The sequence below is a fragment of the Lepus europaeus genome, chromosome 4 (genome assembly GCF_033115175.1).
Source record: "Lepus europaeus isolate LE1 chromosome 4, mLepTim1.pri, whole genome shotgun sequence".
Lineage (NCBI taxonomy): Eukaryota > Metazoa > Chordata > Mammalia > Lagomorpha > Leporidae > Lepus > Lepus europaeus.
In genome coordinates this window covers 55,105,423-55,124,751 of record NC_084830.1, presented here as the reverse complement: position 1 = coordinate 55,124,751, position 19,329 = coordinate 55,105,423, and the positions used below count along the sequence as shown (strand labels likewise).

The 19,329-nt window shown below is 38.1% G+C and overlaps 1 protein-coding gene across 1 annotated transcript in view; it reads right to left on the bottom strand.

Annotated features, from left to right (window-relative positions):
• Nucleotides 1-19,329, bottom strand: part of MMP16 (matrix metallopeptidase 16) — a 299,337-nt gene that overhangs the window by 150,575 nt on the left and 129,433 nt on the right. Inside the window, exon 2 of the mRNA XM_062188289.1 lies at nt 2,416-2,564. Within this exon, the coding sequence (XP_062044273.1) occupies nt 2,416-2,564 (149 nt within the window). The remainder of the gene's footprint in view (nt 1-2,415; nt 2,565-19,329) is intronic.

The following is a 19,329-nucleotide window of genomic DNA, read 5'->3' as shown; positions in this document are numbered from 1 at the left end:
AAACCACAGAAAAAGTTGGGGTGAAGAGGACAATTTACCTGGAACTCTGTACTATACCAGCAGAATACAGGACTTGCTGGAGGTTTTGCTGTTAAATTAAAAACTGCATATAAGAGGTATATGATGACTGAAAATGAGATTTGATATATAATTAAGAGAGAATATCAATGATTACAGGTTAATAGGTATAAAATGTCAAAATTCCAGTTCCAATATTGATAGTAAGTTCCTACAAGTTACAGAATATGTTATATTTATTTTTTAAATATTTAGTTTTATTTTGTAAATGTTTAGTTCTTTATTTGGAAGTCAGAGTTATGGAGAGCAGAGAGACAGATAAAGAGGGAGACAGAAAGGGAGAGAAAAAGAGAGAGCGAAATCTCTTCCATATGTTGATTCACTACCTAGATGGTGACAATGGTCAGTGCTATGCAAGGTCAAAGCCAGGAACCATGAGTGTTATCTGGATCTCCCACGTGGGTAGCAGGGGCCCAAATACTTCCTCTGCTTTTCCCAGGCCATTAGCAGAGAGCTGAAGCAGCCTGGATTCAAACCTGTGTTAATAGAGTATGTAGGTGTCGACGGTGGCATATTTACCCACTATGCCACAATCCTGCCCCAGAATGTGTTGTGTTTATTATTGATTTTATTTTCCAAGATGTATTCATATTTGTACATAAAAAATTCATATTTGTATATATCTTAAAAGTGCTAGGAGAGGTAATGCATACTTTTCAAATTGCTTTGAAGTTTCATCTTAAAGTCTTATTATGTACATTCCTGTCTTGATGAAATAGAAATGCCATGGTTAGCATCATTCTGCAAGCATTAGAAGGCAAACTAAAAATCAAAAAGTACATATTAAATTACTTTTAGATGTCAGAATTAATTAAGTTTGTCTGAATACAGATATTTCAGTATTTAAGGATTAAAGAGAGAGATAAATATGTGTTTCTTGAGATACACCACAGGCAATGTTCTACACTCCACATCAAAACACCTGGGTTCTAGACTTCACTTAGCCTTTGACATTCAATCCCTTTGTTTGATAAAGCAGAGAGAGAAACATGTCTTTGCCTTCCCTATTACACAGGGTTGTTAAATGATGATAAAAACAAAAGACAAAACAAAGCAAAACAAAAATGGAAACATATTCACTTTGTGAGTACCAAGGATTCTAAAGACACATATGTTGTTTTCCATCTATTGAAAATATTAATCATTTCTTCTTTGGGGGTCCAGAAATAATAATGCTGTATCATAATATTAGAGAATTTACTGTGTGCTTCTGGCAAAATAATTTGTGACTGTATGTAGCTGCGCAAAGAACAAAGGTGCTTTCACAAATAGATTGTATCTTCACAGTCGGTGCAAGTATACCCTTCAATCAGAGATATAATACCCAGGAGTTACTGGTTGAATAAATAAACGAAGAAATGATTGATGGATAAATCAATAAAATAATATTAGAGAGTAAGAACAAGGATTTCGTTCACAAGAAATTGAGAGTAAAGACTTTGAGTGAAAACTTTCTTGATTTAAGCCATTTTTATGTATCACCAACGGGGATTTAGTGAACTGTTAATAACCAGTTCACTGATACTGCTCCTGCCACCCAAAACTTTTGTGTTGCTCCACGTTTGTATTCCTTTCCAAATTTCATGGATTAAATAATTCCATTATGACCAATTCCAAGGTACTAATGTGATGCCACCTAACATATATTTGAGAAGAGACATGCACAATATTCTCTTGCCAGCTGCACAAACCAGTTCCATCATTCATTGTCATTCTGTCAATCAACTGGACCCCAACTTTGATTCTATTCATGGATTTAAAAAAAAATGTAGCAAAAATCAAGTGAGTAAACTCGACTTCAAGTCTTACATGTGTCATGAAATTTCATAAGAGTGGGCCGGCGCCGTGGCTCAACAGGCTAATCCTCTGCCTTGCGGAGCCGGCACACCAGGTTCTAGTCCCGGTCAGGGCGCCGGATTCTGTCCCGGTTGCCCCTCTTCCAGGCCAGCTCTCTGCTATGGCCCGGGAGTGTAGTGGAGGATGGCCCAAGTGCTTGGGCCCTGCACCCCATGGGAGACCAGGAGAAGCACCTGGCTCCTGCCTTCGGATCAGCGCGGTGCGCTGGCCGCAGAGCACTGGCCGCGACGGCCATTGGAATGTGAACAACAGCAAAGGAAGACCTTTCTCTCTGTCTCTCTCTCTCACTGTCCACTCTGCCTGTCAAAAAAAAAAAAAAAAAGAAATTTCATAAGAGTGAAGTGAAAATAGGGGGAATTCCAAAAAAGAACTCAGAAGACAAATTATACCATTTATGGTTGAAAGAGTTCATGTAAAGTTTTTCAATAACTTAGTTTGGCTCAAGTCTAAAAAGGAAGGAGTGCAGATGCCGGTACTTACTCGATTGTGTTTCTGTCCACTTTTCCTGTCATGTTAATGCCATAGAACTGCTGCATGGCAGCTAGGGCAGACTGCATGGTCTCTGCGGAACGCAGTACCGACATTCTGGGGTCAGTCGGTGGAAGGTAGCCGTACTTTTGTAACCAAACCTGCAATAACAAGTACAGTTCCTTTTAGAACAATTTTGCAGTTTAACAGTAATTGTCTGCTAAACTAATTCATGTCTACAATATATTTGTAAAGTTTATTGTATCTTCCAGGGCAAACATCCATTAGTACTTGATCTGTTTGTAACTGTATTGTGTAGGTCAGGTTGTTTTTAGATAACTTGAAGGGTCATTATGGCTCTTTCAAACATAACTACAAATGCTAAGTGAAAAGAAATAATTATTTCTTGAAAGCTGATAGTGTGCAATGTACAACAGCAAATAGTCGATAAAAATATCATACAGCTAGTTGGGACAAAAGTTAATCAAAATGCACTTTTTAATATAAACTAGTACTTTGAAAATTCAAATAAGTTCAGCCCTGTCCTCCAGGAACTTGACTTCCACAAAAGAAAGTCAGACTCCATCAAGACATCAGGGCTGTAAGGAGAAATTAATGTGCAACTGATACATCTGAAAGTCTATTTTCCTGAACAGTTGATCAGTTACCACAGCTGTGATGACAGCATCTTTACAGAAAAACCATGCTGTTCTATCTTACATTTTGGGTATAAAGTTCCCAAAATGAAATGATGCCACCAATCTACCCAATTGTAGTATGTTATCTCCAAGGATAGGTAACATTTTCATGCAAAGAAACTTCTTTCTTCATATGTTAAATGTGATTCACTTTATTCCAAATCATGCTAGCCATCACTTTTCACCTAGGGATGAAATTTGACTCTTTCATCAAGTATTTTTAGCCCTCTCTGTAGGGGTCTCATGATTTCATTCCGCCCATCCTTGGTGAAGAGGTATCTGGGAGGACAGTGAGGGAGAAAAAATACAAGAGTGGAGTTCACACCTTAATCATGACTGGAGCAACAACTGAGAGTCATTTCCAGGTAGATTCTAAAAGTAATAGAAAGCCCAGGGCATATCCTACTGTCCTCTACCACAAACTTCCCTAGGGCTCCAAGATTTCATGAGGCACAGTGAACTACCTGTCAAATTGATAAGGGCCAGGTAATTCTACTCCTGGAGTAAAACAGAAGCCATGCTGTTCAGGGAAAGGTTAACACCACTGTGTGTGGTTTCCCTCCCCATCCGGCTCCATTCATCACATAAATGGTGATGCTATGAAAGTGTAGCTTTTCACTGCAAGACGGTTATTTTCCCAATAAAAATAAACAGCAAATATAAAAGCTAAATTTCACCAAAAGAAATCAATAATAAATATGTCAAAGGATTACAATGTAAAACAAGAAGTGAAATCTTTTAGGACCTTTCCAAAAATTGATCCCTCCCCCCACACACAAAGTACAGTACTATAAAAACAAAGTCCTGCAAAAAAGATTATTACTTCTGGAACTACTTAAGAGATGAGCAATGTATCACTGTCAGGAAGGTGTGTTGGTGTAATTCAATTGAGTAACCTCATCTACCACCTAACAAAAGCATGCCAAAGACACTCTTCTCATCTAATCTGTAATGAACAGGTTGCCAGGGAAAACAGATATTATTTTACCTAGTTAAGAGTTGTGTATTTTGAAATAGATTTCTTTATTTTTGTGAATGGATGCCATGATATTATTTAATATGAAATTCAATATCTATTGTCATGAAATTCCTCCAATATTAGAGAGTTCCATTTTGATTTTTAATTGTATACATGCACTAACATTCTTAATCTGAACAATTTTTCCATAACACTTTGCTTGCATTCTTTTCTTACTTGTTAGAGAGCTGACTTGTTGCTAGGTTACTCATGGGTGCTAAGCTACCAGCAATTATGTTTACGAGGACAGCAAAGATAAAACCATTAATAATAAACTCTATTCTTTATACACAAGTAGGGCTATAGAAACGTAAAAGTGTTAAGTACATAATGAAAAAAATGCCATATTCCAGAAAACACATATTTATGCTTCAGTCTTTTAAACAATAAATATAATTTCAAATAATAAAAAAACATGATTTTTCCTCACATTCTCTTTTACAATGTGCTTTGTGTCCTGAAAGCCTGTTTTTCTAAATGATTGCTCAGTGGATTATTCTTTTTTAATTGTGAAATAATGGGAAAGCTGTGAAGTCTAACATTTGATGGTCAAAGTTTGCTTCCTGGCTGACAAACCAATGACATGATTTATCAGCCAGGAAACAAAATAATATTTTCTACTAAACTGCAAATATGTTCTATGTAAAAAATACTAAATCCTTAATGGTAATATTTGAAAGTATGTCTTGGCACCTAATAACAATATTCTACTAGCAAGAGAAAATCATTATCAATAAACCCTATGATTTATATACAAATTGAAGACTTGTAAAATATGTATGAAGTACATGGTTATAAAAGTCTGTTTTAGAAAGCACATATTCAATTTATGCCTTACCCTTCCAAATAAACACTTAAAGGTATACCTTACCACTTCCTATTCTCCTATTAAAGATTAGCAATTTTGTTGTAGTCTTTGTATGTTTTTCATGGTTAATAAAAATACAATTAAAATATATAGGTGTGCAGGTGTGTTTGTATGTATATATGCCTATATATCATGTATGTCACAGACTATATCACAGGCAACCATTCTCATATGTTGTTGCCTTAAATATATCCCTGTTTTCAATACTGTTTTTAAATCCTGCCTACTTTGAATGATTGAAAACATTAAATTTGTTTCTCAAGATTATACCTGAGTGTCTTCAATGCTCTCAAAAGCATTTCATGGATAGTAAGTAATGACTGCTTCATTTGTTCATTTAGAAGAAATGATAAATAATTTGTAAAGTAAATATGAGGATTAGTGAAAATATGCTAAGTCCCCAGCAAAATTTTTGCTCGCTAAGCCTTATTATCCTCTTACGGTTAATAGCACTGAGTTCTTAAAATTATGCTCACTATAGTTAAGATTTGTCCTTGGTATGGGACAAGAGTGAAAATATGGTTTGGGTTTAAATATTCGAAGTTGTGAAGAAGGACAAACAACACATGCCATAGAATCTTTTGCTGCTTGAAAATCCCTTAAGTCCCAAAACAAATAAGGAGAGTATGAAACTTTCAACAAAGTGATTTTTATTGGGTTTCCTTTGTTTTTGTTATATTATGCTCATTGCATTGACAAGTTCAGATGAGAAATATAAAGTATCAAGAGAGATACAAATTTCTCCAAGGCAAAAGTTAACTTATTTTAGTATCTGGGATCCTCATTTAATTATCATTAGATCAAGCAAGCACAGAAACTCAAGTGGAGCAACAAAATCTTTTAATGATGTCCCCTTTGTTACTAACTCATTCAGCCATCTTGCTAACAAAACCAATTTTCTGTATCTCGTGATTATTCAATTGTAGGAACAACCAGAAGAGTGCTGCTCTCTGCAGAGTAAGACATATCAAGCAATAAAAGGTAAATTTTAAACATTAAATGCTATGTCAATAGATGATGCCTCTATTAGATTCTAGTGCAACAGGGAACAGAAGGCGCATAAAATTTCATCAAAATCCACTAAAGAGTATTTTTGTTACCAATACTTGATGTATTTATATTGTGAAAACCTATATTAACTGAATCAGTTGTTTATACACATCAATTAAGCAGTATCCTAAAAGATGATTTTCAAAAAAAAGGATATCTTTGTAGTTCTCATGACTAACAATAAATCTTAGCAATTAAATTTTAGAATAGCAGTTAATTTTCAGAATACATATTGTTATTTATTCCTTCAGGCTATTCGAACAACCTAAAGAAATAAAATTTTCTCCAATCTTTGAACCTAGATATTGTTTTAATGTATAGTTATTCATTTATTCAAGTAAATCAAAAATGCAAAAATTTTTAAATATCCGTAGTGATGGGATATAATATATGGAAAGATTACTTTGAAACAATGACCCTGAATATTGAAGGTGATCAGAAAATCAAAGGCAGGATAGAAGGAAGGAGGGAGAGGTGGGTGGGATGGAGGGATGGAGGGGGAAGGAAGAAAAGAATAAATGAGAGGTAGGTATTGGTGTTGTGTCACAGCAGGTTAAGTCACTGCTTGAGACTCCTACTTCCCAATCTCCGTGCCAGTTCTGAGACCTGGCTACTCCACTTCCGATCAAGCTTCCTGTTGATGTACCTGGGAAGCAGCAGTATCTGACTTCCTGTGAACCATGTGGGAGATATGGGTACAGTTCCTAACTCCTGGCTTCAGCCTTGTGCCGTCCCAGCTATTTCAGTCATTTATGGAGTGAACTAGTACATGGAAGATGTCCCTACCTTCCTTTACACCTTTGCACACACAAACACACACACACATATATACACACAGTCTTTAAAATAAATAAGCAGGGGCCCGTCCCATCACATAAGCAGGTTAAGCTGCCTTCTGCAGTGCCAGAATCGCATGAGTGCTGGTTCAAGCTCCATTTCTGATACAGCTCCCTGCTGATGCACCTGGGAAGCAGTGGAAGATGGCTCAAGTACATGGCCACTGCACTTACATTAGAGACGCAGGAGAAACTCCTGGCTTCAGATTAGCCCAGCCCTGGCCTTTGTGACCATTTGGGGAGTGAACCAGTAGATGGAAGATCTCTCTCTCTCTGCTCTCTCTTTATGCATCACTGCTTCTCTCTCTCTTTCAAATACATAAATAAATCTTTAAATAATAAATATATAAATATTTAAAAAATAAAAGGCTACATGGTTAAGTGATGAAACTACTGAATTATTATGGGTGGGAGGGATGGATTAAAAATTATGATGGGAGGTAAATATAAGGAAGGATTGGCTTGGAATTTTATTTCATCCAAAAGATTACTTGGTAAATCAACAATGGCTATTTGTGACTGAGCCAGTTGTTTCAGGTTTATGGCAGGTATCATTCTTTTCCAGCTAATATCTGACATGCCAAATGCTACACTGCTTATATTCAATATGACCCAAGGCTTGTAATTCAGTGTGGGATGAAAAAGGTAAAAATGATAAATATATTTTAGAATATTTATTTATTACCAATCATTTCCTTCACAGAATAAATATACTCTTATTATTATGAGAAATGATTTTTAAATTCTCTACTTCACATCAAATTTTAACATACTAATAAAATATTTAAAGCTATGCTAGGTAATATACATTCTGTTATAACTCACTTTCTTGATGAAATACAACTGAAATAATGCATTTTCAATAGATACATCTCAATGCAATAAAATTAATTTCCAGCTTTCAGTATGAGACATTTACACAGATTTGTTAATTTCTCTTATCAGCTAAAATGAACAACTAAAATGCAATTACCATCCTATCTTCTAGTATTATCAGAAAAGCAAAACCTTAAGAATATTTTCCCCTGAAATGCTATAAATTCACTGGCTATAAAAAATTGTAGGATCTAGAGCCTAGTGTTCTAGTGAGAAAAGAGGCTATAAATAAGAATTATAACTACCTATTAACCAAAAAATTAAACTGACGTGGGAGTAGTTCTTCAGAACTGATCAAATTGAAAATTCATAGTGTAAGTTAACGAGGCATAAATTAGCCTTTCCTTCATTCAAAAAACAAAATGGGCTCTAAATCAACATCCTGTCCCCACTGTGAATGAATTGGTATATGAAATCGCACACATAGAATTGGATTCCTTTAGAATTTTACCATCTACTAAATGGCCTCTTAAAATGGAAACAGAATGGTGACAGGACGAAAAGCTACTCCATAAAATTTTATCAAGAAGCAACATTCATGTGGAGATAGGAAAACAGCTGGGTTATTAGTAACAGCTGTGATGACAAATATGACCATATTAACACGAAACTCTCTTATTTATAATATAAACTAAACACTGAGGTTGCAAAGGGTGGGCAGAATTTTCCACTTGGATTAAAAGTGAATCGCACTTTATACTTAACAACTATGAAAGCAAAACCCCCTCAATATGTCATGGCTAGGAGCTGGCACTGTGGCACAGTGGGTAAAGCCACCGACTACAGTGCTGGCATACCCATATGGGCGCCGGTTTGAGTCCCGCCTACTCTATTTCCAATCCAGTTCTCTGCTATGGCCTGGGAAAGCAGAAGAAGATGGCTCAAGTCCTTGGGTCCCTGTTCCTGCATGGGAAACCCGGAAGAAGATTTTGGCTCCTAGCTTTGGATCGGCTTAGCTCTGGCCATTGAGTCCATCTGGGGAGTGAACTAAAGGATAGAAGATCTCTCTCCTTCTCTCTCTCTCTCTCTCTCTCTCTCTCTCTCTCTCTGCCTCACTATAACTCTGCCTTTCAAATAAATAAATAAATCTTTTAAAAATTTTTGAAAAAAAAAAATAAGTCATGGCTAGACTCCAGTGATCCAAAGCAAAGCAAAACAAAACAATCAGCAGCACCTCAATTGGGATTCCATCATGTACAGGTCCTGGTGCTGGAAGTTACAGATGCTATGATGCACTGTCTCCTATGTCTTTACTGGTTTTTCTGAGTGTCTTTAGATATTTAAAGATGCATGATAAGATACACACACATAAACAGACACAGAGATATATACAAAGTAACAAAACATGACAAAAAAGAACAAAACACAGCTGTCAATAAATAGCAGTAGGTCACAATACTTTTTTTTAAAGATTTATTTTATTTATTTGAAAGACAGAGTTACAGAGAGAGGTAGAGACAGAGATCTTCCATCTGCTGGTTCACTCCCCAGATGGCCGCAACAGCCAGAGCAGAGCCGATCTGAAGCCAGGAGCCAGGAGCTTCCTCCAGGTCTCCCATGTGGGTGCAGGGGCCCAAGGATTTGGGCCATCTTCTACTGCTTTCCCAGGCCACAGCAGAGAGCTAGATCAGAAGTGGAACAGCTGGGACTAGAAACAATGCCCATGTGGGATGTTGGCGGCTCAGGCCAGGGCTTTATCCCATTGCGCCACAGCGCCTGCCCCATCACAATATTTATAAATAAATAGGGTACATTCCAATTAATTGTGTAATCAAAAGTGTGGATATCATAGAGTTGATACAAAGATAATATTCTCTTTTTAAAAAATGAAGGCACTTCCTTAAATTCTTTTCACTGTATCAATATCTGTTTATTAGATTTTGTACTAGATAATCTCTAAGCTCTTCTTGCACCACGTCCCATATCCTGCAGGAATAATTTCCTAGGCTTCCAAATCACCATGATTTTGCAAAAGTTTCCCTTACTACTTTTCTTCATAGAATTTATTCTTTGTTCCTTTTTGTTTTTAAAAATTTTATCTATTTATTTATTATTTATTTTTGGACAGGCAGAGTTAGACAGTGAGAGAGAGAGAGACAGAGAGGAAAGTCTTCCTTCTGTTGGTTCATCCCCCAAATGGCCGCTGTGGCCGGCACCCTGCACTGATCCGAAGCCAGGAGCCAGGTGCTTCCTCATGGTCTCCCATGGAGGTGCAGGGCTGGAGCACTTGGGCCATCCTTCACTTGTACTCCCGGGCCACAGCAGAGAGCTGGACTGGAAGAGGAGCAACCGGGCCAGAATCCAGCCCCCCAGCCTGGACTAGAACCCGGGGTGCCGGCGCCGCAGGCAGAGGATTATCCTAGTGTGCCATTGCACCGGAAGATTTTATCTTTATTTTAGAGGTAGATTTACAGAAAGAGAGAAGGAGAGACAGAGAGAAAGATCTTCCATCTGCTGGTTCACTTCCCAAATGGCCCCAGGGCCGGAGCTGAGCCAATCCAAAGCTTGATCTCCCATGTGGGTGCAGGGGCCCAAACACTGAGTGACCTTCCACTGCTGCCCCAGGCCATAAGTAGAGAACTGGATCAGAAGAGGAGTGCCTAGGAAAAAAACCAGCGTGCACATGGATGCCGGCGCTACAGGCAGAGGCTTAGCCCATTAAACCTCAGCGATGGCCCCCCATGGAGCTTATTCTTTAGCCACACTGAAATAGCAGTACTTTCCTCACTAGGTCTTTATAAGAAGAGAAACTGCCTTTATTGTTCACCATGTACAAGGCAATTTATGAGCATTATCTGTAAATTGAGTAGTATAATCTCTGTTTTATAAACGACAGGATAAAAATCCCAGAAATACCAAGTAACTTTGTTAAGCAACATCAATAGGAGGAAAAATCACTCTTCAAATATCAGGGACCTTCAAAAATATGGAAAATCTTTATTATGAAAAATATGTAAGGATTTCTAATTTTATGTATCCCTTGAGCATAACCATTTTATTTGATTTTCCACATACTTTTTGAAGTATCCTCATGGGGATGTGACTGACACCCAGGCTCGGCTCTGTCTGCCTAAGTTGCCTCTGAGACCTAGTTCAGTGGGATGCTGGGGACTCTTAGGACCCTGTTTACATATCAAAATGATAAGGCAGAGTGTCTAAGAAGATACCTACAATAGCTGAGTATGTTCAGGTTCTATGCAAACAAAACAACACAAACTGGCAGTGAGCTATGGTTCATATGTTCCGGATGTAACTCCTACTTCCAAGGGCTTCTGTAAATTGCAAATGCAAAACAGACTTGCATAGTCCAAGTTGTCCAAACCAATTAATATTCCTAACTCTATTTTGAATATCCCATTCATAGCCTTTTCAGTTTCATGCTGTAAGAAACCACTGAAACCTCTTTGCCACAGACATCCGTTCTTCACATTTATTAATCTTCCACAGTACTTTCTTATGTTGGGCTCCACAATGCCTGCTGACTATACTTTGCTCTCCCTGACTGTCTTCTAAAATTAAGCCCTAAATAACACACATGTATTTATGAAACACCAATTGAATCCTGACTTCACCCAAAATATCCAGAGACTGCCACCATACTGTTGTTTAGACAAGAATTATAGGAGCCAAACTTAGTGCACTGTTTCCTCTTCCTGCATATCCCTGATCGTATCTTAGCTCCAATTTTTATCTGAAGTGGGAAATCTTTTTTCTGCTACCATCCTTGGTTCAGCACACAATCATTTCCCAGGAGGAACTCCAACACTTTCCAGACAATTTCTCTGCTATCTCTTTGCCCAACTAATGAATGCTCCCTTTTAAAAACCACAGTAAAATACACATAACCTAAATGTTATCATTTTACCAATTTTCAAATGCAAAATTTGCTAGCACGAAGCTCATTCACACTGAAGTACAATCAGAACCACCATTCATCTCCAGATAATTTTCAACATTCCAATCAGAAACTCTATATTCAATAACAACTTCCCATTTTCTCTTCTCCCAACTTCTATTAACACCCATTCAACTGTCCCTATGCATTTGACTACTATTGGTACTTCATGTAAGATGGATCATAAAATATTTGTCCCTTTGTGATGGCTTAATTCAGGATAACATGTTCAAAGTTTGCCCATGCTGCAGAGTATAGCATGTAGCACTTAATATTTATTTGAGAAGTAGGGTAGGGGAAAGAGGAAAGGGGGAGAGAGGGAGGGAGAGAGGGAGAGGGAAAAGGGGAGAGGGAGAGGGAAAAGGGACCAGGGGAGAGGGAAAGGGACAGGGAGAGGAGAAAGAGGGAGAGGGATAGGCAGAGAGAGAGGGAGAGAGAGAGAGGCAGAGGCAGAGGCAGGGAGAAGGAGAGGGAGAGGGGGAGGGAGGGGGGGAGGGGGGGAGAGAGGGAGAGAAATTCTGCAATGCTGGCATCCCATGTAGACACTGATTCCATTCCTGGCTGTTCTACTTCTGAGTCAGCTCCCTGCTAATGTACCCAGGAAGGCAGTGAAGGATGGCTCAAATCCATGCACCCTGCACCCAGATGGGAGACCCAGAAGAAGCTCCTGGCTTCAGATAGGCCCAGCTCATGTTGTTTTGGCCATTTGAGGAGTGAACCAGTAGATGGAAGACTTTCTCTCCCTCTCCCTTTCCCTTTCCCTCTCCCACTCTTTCAAATAAATAAATCTGAGAGAGAGAGAGAGAGAGAGAGAGAGAGAGAGAGAGAGAGAGAGAGATCTCCTGTCTGCTGGTTCACTCCCCAAATGTCTGCATTGGCTGAGATCAGGCTGGGTCAAGACTGGGAGCTGGGAGCTTGATTTAGGTCTCCCATATGGGTTATAGGGACCCAATATTTATGCTATTACCTATGCCTCCTGGGATACACATCACCAGGAAGCTGGAATCAGTGCAGAGCCGGGACTCCAATCCAATCATTCCAAAATGAAATGCAGGTTTCTTAACCAGTGCTTCAAAATGCCAGTCCACATGCCTGCCACACATATGTCATTTTTAATACTGAATAACATCCCATTGCATGTATATGTTGAACATTTTGTTTATCCATTGATCTGTTAAAAAATGCTAGGGACTATATGCTTGTCTCTCTCGAATGTTCATATGTTTGATATCCCAAGTCGCAATGTGATGGTATAAGGTGGTTGGGCCTTTGGGAGGTAACTGGTTCATGCAGGTGGAACTGTGATGAGTAGGATTCATGTACTAATAAAAGTGAATTGATAGGCTCTCTAGATTTCTTGCTGCCATGTATGCCTTTGCCAAAAAGACAGAAGTCTGCAACCTGGAAGAGGACCTTCATCAAAACCCAACACTGCTGGGAACAAGGGGTGAGACTCCCAGCCTCCAGGAGGCAAGAAATAAATTTCTACCATGTATAAGTACCCTTTCTGTGGTACTTGCTAACAGCAGCATGAATTTACCAAGACAAGAAAGATCCACAATGGCCAGGATTAGGCCAGTCCAAAGTCGAGAACAGGGAACTCAATCCAGGTCTCCCACATGAGCCCAGTTACTTAAGTCATCACATGCTGCTACCTTCCAGAGTGTACCTTAGCAGGAAGCTGCAATTAGGAGCTGGAGCCAGGAATCAAACACAAATACTCCAATGTGAGACACAGCCACCTCAACTGGCATCCTGACTGCTATGCCAGATGCCCTCCCCTTAGCATTTCTTTTTTGATGAACAGATGTGGTGGAAGTGATGCTATACAACCCTGAAGTCCGAGAGGAAAGGTAATAAGCTTCTCCCTATTACTCTCTTTTGGAGACTCACCTTGGGAAACTACTGACTATAACATGAGGAAGCACAGGCCATATTCAGAGGTCACAGGTGAGTGCTCCCATGGACAGTCTTGTCAGATTCCCAGACTGTTAGCCAGCAGCAGGGACTGCCAGACAAGTGAATGGCAGGCTTCAAAAGATTCCAGCTGCAGCCCTTGAGCAGTACTAATAGAAACAAGCTGCTGCCCTTGCTGAGTTTTGCCCAAATTACAAATTTGGAACAAAATAAATGCTATTTTTAACTCACTAAGTTTTGGAGAAAGTTGTTTCATAGCACTAGATAACTGGAATAGCACAAGCTTATTTTTTTCAAAGAACTGAAAGAAAGCCATCAAGATTTAGAAGTAAGAATAGCAAAAAGCTACTGGACAGATCACACAAGAACTAGTAGGATTTTGCATGGGGAATGTTAATATGGAAAGTAGAGAAGGGTTTAAACCTTAAGTGACAGGATCAGATGTAGTGAATTAGAGGTAATAGAAGTCCAAAAGGAATAGTTAGGAAGCAAATGCAATTCTGGTAGTAGCTGGGGGAATGGATAAGTACATGAATTCATGATCAGAACTCTTGATTTAGAAACTAACATAAACTACAGGTATAATTGCTATTACCAGTATTGATTTCCAATTTTAAATTTTGTGCATACCTTTTTTTAAATAGAATGTTAATCACTAGAATACATAGGTAAACACAGGATGTTTGCCTTCAGAGAAACAAGCAGGAGCTCTGACAGAAGCTTAAATGGGCACCACAGGCACACATGAAGAGAGCACTCAATCCTCAAAGGGTTCAGCTATGAGGAGATGGAAACAGAAGCACAAAAACAGGTGAAAATCCACTTCAGACAAGATCGGGCACGTATAGGCTAGCATGGCTGTAGACGAAAAACTCACTTCAAAAAGTCTAAATTCTCTAAGATGCCTCTCCAGTACCCTTTTCATTTCCAATCTGAATACACTAGACTATCTTTTTCTCAACATTGAAGTATCCTAAAATATGATTTCCTTTATTCAATTTTTCTGCACAAGACACTATGGTTGATCCCATTATCATTGAACTGGTATAAAATTCTTCAAAAACTTATAAACTCCAAAGATGCATGCATAATTGTCTCCTCAAGTTGACCTAACTTTAAAGACCCAAATACTTTCTAGACATCATCCAAACCTTGTGGTTGTCTATAGAACACACAACATGCTTCCTGAGTGTCATGTACTATGTTCACATAGGCCTACACCACTGTTATTCTATGTACCACAAAGTGCCTTGGCTGATCAAATCCTAATAATCTCTTGAAACTTCATATACCTTATCTCTTCCTCATTGCATTTAGTGTGCAGGCAATCTTAGGTATGTAAAGTCATCATCTGAGAGGTGATGATGTGTAGTGCATGTGGATACAGTCACTGATTCTGGAGGACACGAGTTCTTAGTTGGATGAAAAACTTGCAAATTATTCTCTTGAGCAAAGGACATGGCTTTCCTAGATGTCAGTTTCTGTATCTGTGAAGTGGAGATAACCATACTTTATAGGACTGCAGTGGTGAGGATTCAATAAAATAACCCATGCATGCATAATTAGCACAGAGACTAGCAATGTAACTCAACAGTGGACAATAAACTACTCATCTGTTCATGCTACAGTTATTTATTTAGCCTATTTTTGAGATATATAAAGAATACATGACAATAATAGGTGATAGATTTGTTTAATTTCCTAACAAAAATATTTATAATCTTTAAAGCTGCTAAAAAGAAACCACACACACACACACAAATACCAAAAACACTCTTTGCTATCATATTGTTTTATTGATTAGCATTACATGAGGGTCTCTGAGATTTCATCATTTCAGATATGGGTCCTGTGAACTGCACCCACTCTCCACCATAACTTTTGTTTCCCACTGATTATTATGTTGGAATATCATATGCTTTCCAAAAAGATTCAGATGGACCCATTTGATCATATAGGAAGAGGTACATATAAAATATAAATAAGTGAAAACACATACACTCACCTACATATTATGTTTGCATAAGCACACAAGATTTATGGACATTTGCACAAGAAATTATTGAAATGATTATCTCTTCTGAATAGAACTGGTAGGAAAAAGATTGAAGTAGAAAACACTACTGCTTACTTTTTCTTTTTAATTTTTTAACTTTTTAATCTTTTAAGACTTATTTATTTATTTGAAAGGCACAATTACAGAGAGACAGAGACAGAGAGTGACAGAAAGAGAGAGAGATAGGTTTTCCATCTGCTGCTTCACTTCCCAAGTGGCTGCAATGGCCAGAGCTGAGCTGATCGGAAGCCAGGAGCCAGGAAAAAAATGGAGAAAGATATATATATAGAGAGAGAGCTCATATCTACTGATTCACTCTGCAAATGCTCACAGCAGACATAACTGTGCAAGGGCAAAGTTGGAGCCAATAGCTCAATTGAGGTCTTCACTGAGTGTGGCAGGAACCATCATGGCTGCCTCCCACAGTCTGTATTAGCAGGAAGCTGGAGTCAGGAACCTGAGTCCGATGTGGTACCCAAGTACTCTGATGACATGGGACATGGGCATCTTAACTGTAAGACTAAATGCCCACCCCTATTTCTTTATGTCTTAACATTTATATTATTATTTATAAGACTTATCTAAAAATTTAGAAACAAAGTTTGGTTGAAAGCAATTCTTTTCGGCATAAGCATATAGTATCCTACAAAATTTTCAAATGTTGCTTAAAATAATGGATGCTAAATTAATTTCAGGGACTATGCTTGTACTGATTAAACATAATGAGTTCAATATTTCTGTAGCAATATCATTAGATCACTAATCCAGTAAACATTATGTTGAGTCTCTTCACACTGACACTTATACATTACTCATTTGTGTTTAATTTAACATGTCAGTCTGACTTGATAAACACTGCAAATTGAAATTTGAAATGGGTCAACTTTATGATCTAAGCTGCTTGAGACTGAAGAAAACTGATCTCTAAAATATAATTACATAATTTTATTTTTATTCATTTAAAATATTCTACCTCATTTAATATTGAATGTTCACATAGACATTTATGCAATAGGTTTAGTAGATAAGAGTAAAAGAGTAACACTGGGGAGAAAAGAGTAGAAAATAAGACATTGCCAGCAGTAGAATGCAGATTAAGTTTATACTTTACTATCCTGTATAGATGCTATATATCTGACTTCTCTGAATTCCTAAAGCTCATAGCAAAGATAGAAAAGTAATCAAATTTAAGATCAATTAAATCGGTCTCAGAACTGCTCTACAAGAAGCACAAATATTTTTTCTGGTGCTAACCCTGAATGATACTTTTCCAATGAGCTTTCTGACACTATGATCTTGAGGCCATATTTATTTGCGTTCCACTTCTAATTATTGACCAGCGGGGATGCAGCTAGAAAAAGATGGAGTCACTTAGGATAGCGAACATGAATAGCATTTAGCAAATTGGAAAAGAAATCCAAGTCGTATTGCTCTTTCTATGTGCAGATGCTTCTTCCGTCCTAGGGAAATGATCTGCCTATTCAATCTCCCTGCAATTAGACAACTCATCTTCTCCTAAGGCACTAGTTGCTGAACCTCTCTGATTATAGTAAGGTATTGGCATATCATACTTTTTTAATAGATGGAGACTGCTAATAACAATAACAAAGAAGTCTTCCATCTGTAAATGCCTACAAATCCTGTGTGCAGTGCTCCAGAAATGGACATCAGATTTTCTAACAAATACCTACATCTAGATGTGTCTCTATGGCACCTCCCGTTTCCCAGGTTTGAGGCTGAATCTTTCATTACTGCTTGTCTAGGCAAACATAGTCCAGTCTTGTATTATCAATACAGAAAAATGGTGCTATACAGTGTATCAAACACCAAATCTGGGAGTGACCTTAAACGTATTCTTTTTTCTCTTTCTTTCTCAACAAATCAACCAGTCCACATATCTGACAAACTGTGCACAGAAAATACATTTTAGAACATTCACCATCTCTCCATCCTCAACCTGGATTAGGATCTCAATCATTTTTTATTCCAGTTTATATTGTTTTTTAGTATTTCTACTTTTAATTGACAAATAATAAAAATTATATTTATTTATAGCATCCAACATTAAGTTTTGAAATATGTGTACATTTTGGAATGCCTAAATCAAACTGACACATGTATTATACATTTATCTTTGTGGTGAGAACAATTAAATCAGCTCTCAGCTACTTTCAAAGTATACATACATACAAAGTATACATACATAGTGACCATGTTGGATGACAGAGTCCTTGAACGTATTTTTACTAACTGAATTTTTATATCCTTTAGCAACGAGCTCCATTTTTTTTGATACTGAAATATAGTAATGGCCTCCTAATTTGCCTTCCTGCATCTACTGCTGATTCAACTTCCTGTCTAATACCACTGGGATCATCTTCAGGGAACTTTCCTAACACTCGAAGGAAACAGAATAAGTGGGCAGAATTCATATGGACACATTCCGTGTGTGAACTCTCAATGTAATTGCTGAGCTTAAGAAAAACCCATAAATAATAAGTCACACACAAATCTCATGATTTAAAGTTAGGAAACTTTAAAATGAGTACAGGCAACTGAGTTTGTAAACATTTCTTTAAACATTATGCAGTTTAGTTTCCATTTGTTCATCTTAGATCTGTTTTTTTAAACCCCTTCAGCACTGTCCTACAGGATGCTAACCTCCACGGACTGAGTCACCAAGACTCTCTGGCCATTTGACTTCCAGTTGAATTCAGTTAATAGGAAGTAGTATCCATAGAGATGACAGAAGAAAGAAGAAGTTGAGATGATCAAGACTCCTATGCTATCCTCACTGCATTTCTCTGACGCTCCATGTTTGTTGAACAGTTACTCTTCCAAGAGGTCAGGTCTCATCAGGTTTTGAAAATGAATTATGGCAGACGCCGCGGCTCAATAGGCTAATCCTCAGCCTGCGGTGCCGGCACACCAGGTTCTAGTCCTGGTAGGGGTGCCAGATTCTGTCCCGGTTGCCCCTCTTCCAGGCCAGCTCTCTGCTGTGGCCCGGGAGTGCAGTGCAGGATGGCCCAAGTCCTTGTTTCCTGCACCTACACGGGAGACCAGGAGAAGCACCTGGCTCCTGCCTTTGGATCAGCGCGATGCGCCAGCCGCAGCGCACCAGCCGCAGTGCACCAGCCGTGGCGGCCATTGGAGGGTGAACCAATGGCAAAGGGAGACCTTTCTCTCTGTCTCTCTCTCTGTCCACTCTGCCTGTCAAAAAAAAAGAAAATAAAGAAAGAAAGAAAGAAAGAAAATGAATTATGTACCCCTGATATCCTAGTCCTAGGAATGAATAATGAGGACTGTATTTTGTTAATCTCAGGAAGTAGTACTACACAGAAGTTCTTTTTAGTTAAACACTTTATAATATGTCATCTTGTTCTCCACAAGATCCTGATTGTCATGCATAACTAATGCATATGCCCACCTCAGGTATTTCATGAATAGAAACATGCAGCAATATAAGATTATCTCACTTTGATAGCCTTTAGTCAATGCTCATGCAAGCTCAAAAATATTTGGTATGATTTTCCACACATTTATGACACTCAACAGTTTATTTCTCAGAATAATAAGTACATATTTTATCCCAAAAGACAATTTGTAATCTAGATCAGTATTCCTCAAAGCATGATCCAAAGACTGGTACAACTCTGAGGTTATTACTACTTCTGACTGATTTTGATAAGTACAAAAATAAAAGTAATTTTTT